Raw genomic sequence first — 12,888 nt, forward strand, 5'->3', positions numbered from 1 at the left:
CAAAATGTCTTTAATAAAATAAAATAAACACAAAAAAAGTATTTTACGATCTTTTATATTCCTAACTCCTCAGTGTTTTATCAGGGCCTGTTTGGATGAACAGAGAGCTGATATCCTGGAGATGGAAATGTTTTTAGATCAGTGAATGAGGGACATTTCCCGCGGCACACTGGTTGAAAAACACTGTTCTAGATGACCCAACTCCCAACGTTAAAGTGTCTAGGATAGCACAAGGGTCACAGCTCAGCAGACAAACCTTTCTGAGGTTTCTCACTTCGTCTTTTCCTCTTTTTGAACCAAAGTTCAGGCAGATCAGTATTTCAGGTTTGTGTGTTTGGACTTGTAAAAAGTTGTAACTTGACAGGAACAGTTACTATCACAGTAGTTCATTGGCAGATATTAGTATTAAATATGAAATCAAACGTATGCTCATGTCTCCTGTTGAATTGTTCAAACATCCGACTCGTCTTCTAACGTTCAGCAGCTTAATAATCACAGAAATCTGTCGACTCTGAAGCTGTACTGACCATAAAGGAACAGAGCCGCTGCATCAAACAACCAGAAACAAACTGGAGGCTTGCAAGGACTTCATGGAGACAACAACGAATCAAGGCTGTTTCCATGGAAACGTCTGTCTGTCATGACGGTCACTGGCTGTCATCAGAAGAAAAGTGGAAGAAGGACCGTTAAAAATGCTCTGTGGCTGATTATTTTATTATTCTCACACAGATGTTTCTAAATCATCATCATCATCATCATGAAGATAAATGCAGCAGAATTAAGAAAAAAATGGACATTTTTAAAGATCAACAGTTTAAGCTTTTTTTAAACACAAACTCTGTTCACTGCAGAGAAATGAAAATAAGTTTGATGCATTAAGCATTTCACACATTCTGTGCTAAAACAGAAACCGTGACCTTTGACCTGTCTGCCCACTGCAGACAGCAGGGACGGCGCTCACGTTCACACTTGAAGGTGATTGGTGGATCGCAGTCCAGACATGAGATGAAAACACTGGATGGATGGACTTAGGGAATAGAACCGGCCCCCTCAGGCCTCCCCCCTCAGGACCCTCTGTGGGGGCTCGCTGCTGGACTCCTTCAGCACGCCGTAGGCCGGCGGCTCCGGGCCGGTCCTCTTCAGCTGGTCGATGTGGCTGAGAGCGGCGATCAGCCCGGCGCTGGTCCTGCTGGGGGTGCTGGGCTCCTGCTGCTCTGTGTAGAACATCTCCAGGACTTTTGGGCTGCAGTGGTTCTGCTGGTAGAGGACAAAAGCAAAGCCGCTCCTGGTTTTAGTGATTTGAGATGAGAAGATATTCAAGTTGGGAGCAGCACGACATGAATGAAGGACAATAGACGTACGGTACACATTGGTAGTCAAGACAATGAAGTATGGATCCTTCAGAGACTCAGAACGGAGCAGAACCATCTGAGGGAAGCAGGTTCTGACCATTTCAGCTGAGATTGAAGGCTGTTCCAGTCAGAGAAAAGCTGAAGGCTGGTTTCCTAAATTCAGTCCAAACATGAGGACATACGTTGCTACAGTCTCTGGTGGTTCTTTACAGAGGAGAACAGAGATACGAGGCGACCAAAGCAAGCAGCGCCTCATGGACCAGAGTCCTCCAGGACTTCAGAGATCCACTCGGCTCTGAAGACAAGTGGACGAGGCGTTCATGTCCAGAACATCTCCATAATCTATCAGAGCTTTAAAAAGCTGCTGCTGCCAGACCTTAATGAGCTCTGAGTGAAAAGCAGGATTTATTTCTGAAGGAAAAGCTAGGCTTCACCTCTAGTTTATGTAGCCAAGTGGCAACGTGTGAGATTATCCCTTGTGCTATCCTATGGGGTCCAGATGACCCCCCCCTTCCATTGAGGTGTTCTCCCTACCATGACAAAGGTGGATAAAGGTGGAAAGATTTCATGGAATCCATGGACACCAGTGAAGATCACAAATCATTGAAGAAAAAAGGTTCAGAGCACTGTCTAGTGGGTCTAGATGACCCCACTCCCAACGTTAAAGTGCCTAGGATAACACAAGGGCTACAGCAGTCTAGTGTAGCGGATTTCTCTGATGTTTGCCATCTTTAGGCATCGTTCCTTGCTTACTTACCCTCCTCATGCTTGGAAATGTGGGAGGTGAATTCAAATGAAAGGTCCGGATGCAGAAAGGACTCTGGTTACTGCATTCATGTAAAATAAAGAGTCTCCAGTGACAGTGGGAATCCCAGGAGCTGCAGTGTGACATCAGAAGATGGTTTCATCACGTTTTTTCAGCAGCGTTCAGCCACACAAACACGACCCTCCTGACACAAGAGGGTTACTGTTCTCTGACGTGATGAAGAAGTGAAGATGAGGAACAGTTTGTCTGTGGTTCTCTGGTGTTAAAGCAGCAGAAGAAAACCTCAGCAGTAGGAAAAGATGTGGATGGAATAGATGGAAGAGCTTCAGGACAGACTTTTTTAAACCTTAACCACGTTTCTTGACTCTGGTGGAGCTCTGTTTCCCTGACATGTAGGAAGATGAGGTTCTGATCTGGAACCTGCAAAGAGACTTCAAACGCATTGCCAGAAGGTCTGCCCCCCCTCCCCCCACGCTGCTCACCCAGTGCTGTTAAGCCTTTAATGGCAGTTTAGTCACGCTGAGCCATAATTAAAGACCCTTTGGGTTCACAGGCCAGTGTCCCAGTCTCTGCCAGACCAGGAAGCAGCATCTTTTCTTTCAGCCCCCCCCCTGCATTTCCACAGTGGGACAGGCTGCAGCATTTGTCCTGCAGACACTTCCTTTAAGGTGGTACTGGGATTCGGCCCCCAGCTCCAGTTTTCATGGACTCTCACGGAGGTGAGGGTGTGATGAGAGACAAGAGCAGCCAATAAGCTGTAGGCAGTCCGCTCGGCCAAAACATGTCATTCACAGACACAATACACTGCAAAACAGGCCCCGTAGAATCAAGTCTTACATTCTGACCCCATTGGTGGATTTTCTTTAAATAAACAAAAAAAGAAAAGAAAATCTGACACCAGGACCAGAAGAATGGTCTCACCAAGATTTCTTATTTTAGGAGAAAAATTCTAGTCACTAAGACAATTTAAAGTTTTCTCAAATTAAGGTTATTTTGTTGTTAAAAAATTTCTTGCAAGATAGAAAAAGACAATTTTTCTGAAAACAAAGTTCTATTTCCTTCAGGCTTGTGTTTTTCTAGTGTTCAGACCTGATGCCCACTGATACCATTCAGGCATTCACTCATCTCCCTGTTTCTACATTTGCATCACATGTGAGGAAGTGTGACTGTGTTGTTGATCGGTTCCCACCTTCAGGACAAAACCCTCTGGGCAGGTCAGCTGATCGTACCACATGGCTTTGTACATTAGCAGAAGAAGGAGGCCGGTCATGAAGGCCAAAGAGATGAGGATCAGACCTGTGATCTGTGCAAAACAAAGTTCATGCATGAGTTGGATTCAGATGGAAAACCCAAAATACACAAAGAAGGAAGCTTCTTTTTGGAAGGTTTTCCAGCAGTGTCTAAGCTATCTGACCACAAGTCTGTCTGCAGTCTGTCTGCAGTCTGTCTGCGATCTGTCTGCTGTCTTTCTGTGGTCTGTCTTTTGTCTTTCTGCAGTCTGTCTGCTGTCTTTCTGCAGTCGGTCTGCGGTCTGTCTGCTGTCTTTCTGTGGTCTGTCTGCAGTCTTTCTGCAGTCTGTCTGCGGTCTGTCTGCTGTCTTTCTGCGGTCTGTCTGCAGTCTTTCTGCAGTCGGTCTGCGATCTGTCTGCTGTCTTTCTGTGGTCTGTCTGCTGTCTTTCTGTGGTCTGTCTGCAGTCTTTCTGCAGTCTTTCTGCAGTCTGTCTGCTGTCTTTCTGTGGTCTGTCTGCAGTCTTTCTGCAGTCGGTCTGCGGTCTGTCTGCTGTCTTTCTGTGGTCTGTCTGCAGTCTTTCTGCAGTCTGTCTGCGGTCTGTCTGCTGTCTTTCTGCGGTCTGTCTGCAGTCTTTCTGCAGTCGGTCTGCGATCTGTCTGCTGTCTTTCTGTGGTCTGTCTGCAGTCTTTCTGCAGTCTGTCTGTGGTTCGTCTGCGGTCTGTCTGCGGTCTGTCTGCGGTCTGTTTACGGTTTGTCTGCGGTTTGTCTGCGGTCTGTCTGCGGTCTGTCTGCGGACTGTCTGCGGTCTGTCTGCGGTCTGTCTGCTGTCTGTCTGCGGTCTGTCTGCGGTCTGTCTGCGGTCTGTCTGCTGTCTGTCTGTCTGTGGTTCGTCTGCGTCTGTCTGCGCTCTGGGTGGGAATCAGCTTTGAGCCAATCAGAAGCTGACCTGATCCCTCAGACCATCCATGAGACGAACAGGTTTTATGTAAATCAAACCTTGGCTTTATCCGAGACACTGCGGTAGAAATTGATGTTCAGCTTCTTCCGCCTGGTCTTTCTCTTCTGTTGCAGCTGAAACTGGGCTGAGGTTCTGACCATGACCTGCAGAAAGAACAATGTTCTAATGTTCCCACCAGAACTTCCAGAGGAGTTTGTCTTTAGCTCCGTCTTCAGTGGTTCCAAACCGACAGAGCAAGCTCTGACGTTCATCTAGATCAGGGGTCGGCAACCCAAAACGTTGAAAGAGCCAAATTGGACGAAAAAAACAAAAAACAAAAATGTCTGGAGCCGCAAAATATTAACAGCCCTATTTAAGCCTTATAATGAAGGCAACACATGCGATGTGTATCTATATTAGCTATATTTATTATTAACGATTAAATGTTTATTTGCCCTGCAGTGCATTCTGGGAGAACGACGCGTCATGTGACTGCTCTGTTGTGGAGGTTTAACTTCATTACAATATCAGTGAATTATGTTTCATTGCTTTGATAGAATTAAAGAAATGTAATAATGTGATCCCTTGCTACAATGCGGTTTACTTATCATGGTTTCGCTACTTCACGGATTTGCATTGTGTTCTGCATTCTGATTGGCTAAAAAGTCACTCCGCTTCTTCTCTACCTGTGTGTCAATAACGCTGCAGTTTAATATCTACACGTACGTAAAACAGCTTGCTAAATTAACAGCATGTATGTGCAAATTCTCTTGCAATTTCGAGTTTCTCTAAAACCCATAGAAAAAAGAGCAACAACTGCCAATCACTATGTTTCTTCTCCTGAACAAACAGCTGCACTGCGGGCTTCAAAAGAAGAAAACACTGCAGAGCGGAGTCAGGATGCAGCGGCTCAGTCTGTAGAGCAGTGAAATACACCTGAGTTACTATTTGTCCTACTGTACTTTGTATTTTTTTCATAATTGTTTTTTAAATTTTCTCCCGTTTAATCCAATTACTCGGGTCGTGGTGGGCGGGGCTAATCTCCGCAATTTGAAGCCTTCTGACTGTTCACATTGATGATTCAAATTATTATTTGACAGTACAGTACAGAGTTATTTGTTGAAAAAAAAAAGTTTCTAAAGTACTTTTATTTGTGAAACAAATGCTTGAGCCTGTAAAATGGTTTGTTCTGTCTTTTCAATGTATAATAGAGTATTTAATTGTATAATAATTGAAAAAAAATAGAGGTTTCTACTTCACGGATTTTGCCTATCACAGGTTCTTTCTGGAACGTAACCCCCGCGAAAAACAAGGGTTTACTGTAAAGAAATCCGATTTTTGGTGTCATTTTTATTCTGAGGATTCGAACACAAACCAATAAAATGGAAGGTGCGTGACGACGTTCCCCATGACAGTCAGCTTGGCTCTAATGACAGAACAGCTTCAAGCATTTGTGGCGCCTGCAGACTTTCATTCAGCTCCTTTAGGTGTTTGTCACAGTCATATCCACCAAAACGTGCAGCTTTTCCAGCCACTCAGCATCTTCCAGTTGCGGGTAGTTCAGGTCTTTGCCTTTCAGGAATGTTTTCACGTGTTCTAAACAGACGACAAAGTGACGCTAAACGTCCCCCCTGGACATCCATCAGACTGTGTTGTGTAGCAGGAGATCAGAATATTTCCTTTCAACTTCATCAAGCAATGCTCAGAACTGACGGTGGTTCGATTTCCGTCAGCCACCTGCCTAGCGGTCGAGTAGTTGTAGCGGTCCGCTAAAAGTAAGAAAGAAAGAAAAAAAGCCCTGCTGGTAGAAACGTGTGTCGCAGGCTATGACGCAAATTTTCGTTGACAGAAATGTTGTAATATTGTTGTGGCGGTCATGTGCATTTTAGGTCTGTTAGCAGCAGGGGATTGTGGGATGTGGTCCCCTGATCTAATTAAGGCTCAGAAGGAGCGTAACTGTTTGCCCACGTTTCTTTTCATATGGCAGTTTTGTTGTTCCACCTTAGTTTATTCTTCCTGTTGTGCTGTTTCTTTATGTTGCACCATGAGTGTGGGAGGGGGAGAGGTTGATGACCCCTGTGCAACGTTCAATGAGATGTGTGTTCAAATTGTATGGGCTTGATATGTTGGACAGGAGGCTGCACTCTCAGCTTCTCTATCTGCCTCCTTCTCTCTGAGACTGATGCAGTCGTGTGTTGTTTGGAACACGGACAGTTCTCCAGCGCAGCCAGTTGATTATGACAGCTTGGCTCCTGTATTTCCCGCTGCAAGTGACGTATTTGCCGAGCGCTACAATATTTATTCTACACAATCATTACAGCATTGGAAAACGTTAAGAATGTTTGTGTCATGTTTTTCCTCCTACAGAATCCATTTTAAAACAATAAATATATTTCTCTCGCCCATCTATTTACATTTTCAAACATTTTTGAAAATGCTCCAGGGAGCCACTAGGGCAGCGCTAAAGAGCCGCATGCGGCTCCGGAGCCGCGGGTTGCCGACCCCCGGTCTAGAACCTCTGGAAGACTTTGTTCTCTTTGGTAAAACTGTTTTTTATTTGATTCTTTCAAAACTTTGTCCTGTGAGGACAAATGGACGTCAGTGTTTGGACCAATCAGAGCAGCTGTGTGTCACTCTCGTTAAACAGCTGGAACTTTGTAGATTTTACTTCTCTGACCAAATTGTAGCACAAACAGGTGAAGCCAAACAAAGAACGCGTTTTCAGACCTTTTCTGCAAACTTCTGCTGTAGCTGGCTGACCTCCAGCGGGGTGATCAGGGGAACGTTATCAAAGCCGTCCTCTGCTGATTGTTGCTTCTCCAGTTTATCAGACAGATTGGAGCCCAGCTTCACCATCGCTGAATGTCTGGAAAGGCCTGGGGGGGGGGCTGAAACTGAGTTTGATGATATCTGCGATGAGGGAAAATGGGATCAGAATCGACTCCATGAGGAGTAGCGGTGATACTTTAACATTTACTTTAAGTCAACAACGTCTTTGGAAAAAAATACTAAAACTCTTAAACTCATGGAGACTGAAACAATCCAGAAAATGTAAATCTGTGGCAAAGATGGAAACAGATCACTGCAAGCGGCTGCTGTTCTTCACTTTATGTCTGCTTGATGTTGATCTGTAGAGAGAATAGTGTATAGAAATGCAGCATCGACATTCTGGAGAATTCACAACAGGAACAGGAAGAAATGTTCTGAAAGGAGGAGCGTCTGACCAGGAAAAGGCTGAAGGAGATTATGAAGGGAGGAAAATATCAGGCAAGACATTTTCAGTTTTCTTCATGAAACTTCTGTTTCCCTGTACTGAGGTGCAGAGACAGACTGCTGCAGCTGCGGCTGCGGCTGCAGCAGCTGCTTCACCAACAGTCAGAAAACCTTCATGGATCTTTTTCAGTTTCCAGGATTTGAGCCGTTTGTCTCATGACAGCAGATATTTAGAGTAAATACAATTAAGATGCTTCTGTGGTCAACGATATAAGAAACACATGTGCAGCCTAAGGATACACACGCACGCGCGCACACACACACACACACGGTTCCACTAGACTTCCTTGACTCATTAACGCGCTTAACGGCAAATGCGACAAATTGTTGACAAAATTATTCGATGGTTTAATTTATTAAAGCATCTATCGATTACTGACCCCACCCCCACCACCGCGCGGGATGAGGGGGGCATTAAATCAAACTTACCGTGGTCCTGCGGGGTCTCCGGCTGTCTGCGGACGGAATCGGGTCTCACGGATGCTGACGGGACTCAGTTCCTCGCGCCGGTTGCCGTGGTGACGCGTGAGTCAGCGCAGGACTGCGCGCGCAGCGCACTGCAGTTCGGAGCTGCTCCGCTCTGCGCGGGAACCGTCAGCAGATCAAAGCGAACGTCAACAACCGTCACGGGGCCGCTGGAGCCTGTCCCGGTAAAACATTAAAAAATAAAGTCGTTTCGTTTTTGAATGAATAAAGTAAAGTAGAATGCAGCTTCCTGTGCAGAAGATGATTGACAGCTGCTGAGCTTTGATCTCCTTTGACCCACTGACACACATTTCCTGACCCCGATGACCCGGTGAGTCTTCACAGCTTCAGGGTTTGGATCAATGAGTCTGCCTTCAAAGACGCCTGGCTGTGAAGAAGAACCGGAGCTCAGTGGAGCTTTGGGTCGGCTTCTCACATCAAAGTTCAAATGCTCAAAGATTCAGAACCAGGAATGGAACCGCGGCCTGGAGCCCACTGTCACACCATGAGTGAAGGAGGCCGCCTTCATCTGCATCTTTCTGCCCTAAAGGAAGTCACCATGGCCTTCTGGGGGGCGGCCGTGGTGCAGCGGCAGGGCGGTGGTTGCAGGTTTGATTCCCGCCTTGCACGCCCATGAGTCGAAGTGTCCTTGGGAAAGACACTGGACCCCACCTTACCTCTGGTGGTAGGCGGGCGCCTGTGTTTGGCAGCGGAGCGGCCACCAGTGTGTGAATGTGTGTGTGACTGCAGGAAGACCTTGTAGGTAGAAACGCACTATACAAGTATACGCCATCTCCATGGCCTTTTAGGGATCACCCACCAAAGCTTGCCCCCCTTCAGCTCACTGCTCCACAACTGACCTTCTGCTCCCATTGGACCAGCACCACGTGGTTCTGCTCCTCTGCAGGTGGAGGATTTGAGCTGAAGCTGAAGGGAGTGATGGGACATCACTGACTCAACTGTAACAAGCACTGGTGTTTTCTACAAAGTTCACATTATGACCTAAGACTGAGCGTCTGAACATGAGGTCCAGGTTGAAGCAGAAAGCCCAGACCTGTTCCTCTCTGACTGAAGGTCACAGACAAGAACCTCCGGACCCATCCTTTTCTTCTCTTTGTTTTGTCTGAGCTGAGGAAAAAGTTCATTCTCCTTGCAGCAGCCAGGAGAGCTTCCATGATGCTGGTTCTGAAACCTCTGCAGCTCTAGAAGACGCTTTTCCAACAGCGCCCTCTAGTGTCTCACTGCATTTTGGCTGAAGGAAAGAGCAGCTGGAAAAGCAGCAGCTGGAAAGAGCGAAAGCATGTCTATCCTGTCTGAGCTGCAGCTGCATGGAGACGCCTCCATTCACAGAGATCAAGACAAGATGATGAGCAGAGTTTCAACATCAACATTCATGATCTAACCTCATCAAATGCATTTGTTGTAAATATAAAACACCTTTGCTGAAAAACAAAGACACCTTTAGCAGTTTAGATTTGGTTATATTAAATCACAGCTAAATGAATGTTTCTGGGTAACCCGTGTGCTGTCTTAGATGTTCTCCCTACCATGACAAAGGTGGATAAAGGTGGAAAGATTTCATGTAATCCATGGACACCAGTGAAGATCACAAATCATTGAAGAAAAAAGGTTCAGAGCTCTGTCTAGTGGGTCTAGATGACCCCACTCCCAACGTTAAAGTGCCTAGGATAACAAAAGGGGTAAACTAGGCTTAAGTTTTCATGCTGTATATTGTTACGCATTTTATTTGTGCGTTTATGCAGAATGACGTATTAAACTAATTCTATTTTCTGCTCCAGTGAGAAGATTCTCAGGATTTCTCTTAAAGACTCCTGTTGTTTAGCTTCTGTTGTTCTTGTTTCGTCCAGAGGTTCTGGTCACAAATGTCTTAAATGTTCTGTTTCAATGATCAATTTTAAGATCATTGGTTGATCACTTTATAAGAACTCACATTTTTCTACATTTTGTTGCTACATTAATTCCTAATCCTTTAGTTTTCAGAGATATTTGATAATTCTTTGATGTTCTGAAGTGGCTGATAGTTTAAATGAAACTTAACTAGACGTCTTTATTTACATGTGAACATTCAGAACAACTACGTTCTCTCCTCACGTTTATGTCACTAGATGGGATCCTAACAAAGGTCAATGCTGCGACCTTTCCTCTGGGGGGGCCTGTCCCCCCACCCTCTGAGGACCAGCAGCAGCATTCTGGTCCCACAGACCGACTGCCATGGCAGACGCAGCCACAGAGAGCAGACCGTCTGCATGCGTCTGCTCCGGCAGGTTCTGCAGGGACGGCTGACAGCAGAGGACGGCGTCTTGACCCCAGGAGCTCCTGTGGTTTTGGTGAAGGATCAGTCAGTGATCATTTTAAACTGGATTTATGGAGGATTCTCAGAAAACATCATCCAGAACTTTAGGCTTCAGTACTCTGAAGTGGATCAGGAGTTCATGTTTCTTCTTTTTGGATGAAGTAGTCCTCACACCATCCACCTCTACATCCTCTTTGGTCCTCCTCTTTCCTGTAGCTCCACCCTCAGCATCCTTCTACCATCATCATCACTGCTCCTCCTCTCCTCGTGTCCAAACGTCTCCCTCTGCTTCCCTGCGTGGATCCAGAACATCCATGATCTGCTCCTCTGGTGGATTCAAGGATCCATCCTGGTCCCTCAGAGAAGCTCAGCATCTTCATCTCTGCCTCCAGCATCATGGCTGCTCTCACCACAGTCTGCTACAGGGGGTTCCAAATGATCATGTAAACGTATTAAAGTGTCAAAAAGATCAAATTCTTTGTCTTTCAATGAAACTCTTGGATGACATTGTGTCTCTGGGCTCTTTGGATCTCTGACATCCATCTCAGACACCTGTGATCATTAGTTTCCAGGTGAGTTCAGGTAAAGGTAAAACTACTGAAGAAGGAAGTTCCACATTATTAAGCAGACATTTTCAATCAATATGGGTAAGAAAAAGGATCTCTGCTGCTGAAAAGCCTGAAATAGTTCAACGCTTTGGACGATGTATGAAGACCGTGGATATTTCAGGACAAGCGTGATCATCGTGAAGAGATCTGTGTCTGATTCAGAGACACGGGTTGGAGGAGATGAAGGTGGAATGAGGAAGAACTCTGACAGACAAATCCATCCCATTGAGAGAGCAGCTGCTGAAAGACCACCACAGAGCAGAAAGCACAGATCTGAAGCTGCTGGAGTCTCTGGAGTCCCACCAACATCAATGTTTAGGATCCTCCAGAGGCCTGCGGTTCTATCCAGACCTTCTATTTACCCCCCAAACAAGCAGAAACGGCTGCAGTGGCTCCAGACGCACATGGAGACTCCGTTTCAAACAGTCTGGTTCTCTGATGAGTGGAACCCTGGATGGTCCAGATGGATGGAGCAGTGGGGGTTGGATGCCCACCATGTCCCAACAAGGCTGTGACGTCAGAAAGGAGGAGGCAGGGTCATGGTTTGGGCCAGGACCATGGGGAGAGCTGGTCCCCCGAAGGTGAGAAAATGGCCTTTTTGTACCACCGTGGTCCAAAAAGAGGAAGCGTGCTTTCCATGACCAATCATCTTCATGCATGACGATGCACCGTCTCCTGCTGCAGGAATCCTCTGGGGATAAACTGATGCTGTGGCCCCCAGCATCCTCTGACCTCCACCCTATTGAGAACCTCTGGAGCAGGGTGGGGGGCACATAGACCTCCCTCTGGGAGGCTATTCTGACACCCTGAAAGAAATGCCAGCAGAAACTCAGGAGTTCAGTGGATGCCAGAATTATTGCTCCAAATAAGGAAGTCCTCTGTTCAAATGGAACCTGAACTCTGAAGATGTTTTTGATCAGAAAAGCTTTGGATTTCAGTAAATCTGACCTCCTAATGCAGCAAATCCAACAAAAGACCATTTTCACTTCTTTACAATCTGAAATAATGTGGAACAGAGACTTTGAAGGTTTCTAGTTTAGAAGAAACTGTTGTCTTTAGGAGGTTTGTTCTACAACATTTAATATAAACTCTAATGGTTAGTGACGTGGAAATGATGCTGACTGAGGATTTAGAACAATCCTAGTGAAAACAGCATCATGTGGAAGGAGCTGTACACCTTTTCCTTTGGCTCCCGCTGTTCCAACCTGCTTTTATACGTTTCCCTCCATTAAACAGATTTCATTTTGTTTCACTGCAGCTGTTAGGTAGGATTGCCTAAATGAAACCTGGGAAGTTTTTGGAAAAAGGGTTTCAGAGGACTGATGAGAAGAATTCCTTTCATCAGAGGCTCAGAGGAAAACAACTAACCTGTACTGGTAACCTGCTGGTCGTGTGCCTGACCTCAGCTCATTTGGGATCAAACCGTTGAACTCTGAACTCACCGGTACTCGGGGACGTGAAGCCTGAAACAAACAGCTGATGTTGCATCATCCTAACTCAACAACAAAGGCAAAAACTGAGGAGGAGAGCAAGTTTGGGAGATTGTGGGGTGGAGGGAAATGGACGGGATGCACCATCACAGATAAATATGGGGTCCAGAGTTGAGCTGCCCCCGCTTTGGGAGACGGAGGTTGTGGGGGAGCAGAGCTCTGCTGAACTTGTCCTGCCGGGGGCGGATGCATCGTCCCTTGCAGGCCCTCTTCCTCTACACTGTTCTTCTCGGTGTCCTTCCTCACCGTAGCTCTGGACCTGCTGCTCATCATCTCCATCTCTTACCTCAAACAGCTCCAAAGCCCCACCAGCTCCTGCTCTCTCCGGCCATCGCCCACCTCCTGGTGGGTCTGCAGCTGATGCCGGTGGAGACGGTGCGCTTCATTCAACCCTGCTGGCTGATGTCATGTGTGCTCTGTCCGACATCACCGGCTTCACCCTGACCTCCACC

General features: G+C 46.3%; 1 protein-coding gene across 3 annotated transcripts; it reads right to left on the reverse strand.

Annotated features, from left to right (window-relative positions):
- Positions 1 to 681: 681 nt before the first annotated feature.
- LOC101155740 (neuronal vesicle trafficking-associated protein 1) lies at positions 682 to 8,163 on the reverse strand. 3 transcript variants are annotated; one of them, XM_011492604.3, is made up of 5 exons: positions 7,989 to 8,163; positions 7,014 to 7,196; positions 4,346 to 4,450; positions 3,308 to 3,421; positions 682 to 1,254 (listed from the first exon to the last, which is right to left on the reverse strand). In XM_011492604.3, exons 2-5 carry the CDS (start codon positions 7,140 to 7,142, stop codon positions 1,051 to 1,053), a joined length of 552 nt encoding a protein of 183 aa, XP_011490906.1. In that variant the 5' UTR covers positions 7,143 to 7,196; positions 7,989 to 8,163; the 3' UTR covers positions 682 to 1,050. The 3 variants fall into 3 exon arrangements, with proteins under 3 accessions (XP_011490906.1, XP_011490905.1, XP_004084421.1); XM_011492603.3 differs by having other exon boundaries at positions 682 to 1,257; positions 7,014 to 7,180; positions 7,989 to 8,157; XM_004084373.4 differs by having other exon boundaries at positions 682 to 1,257; positions 7,989 to 8,156.
- Positions 8,164 to 12,888: the final 4,725 nt, after the last annotated feature.

This window comes from Oryzias latipes, chromosome 1 (assembly GCF_002234675.1).
Source record: "Oryzias latipes chromosome 1, ASM223467v1".
Lineage (NCBI taxonomy): Eukaryota > Metazoa > Chordata > Actinopteri > Beloniformes > Adrianichthyidae > Oryzias > Oryzias latipes.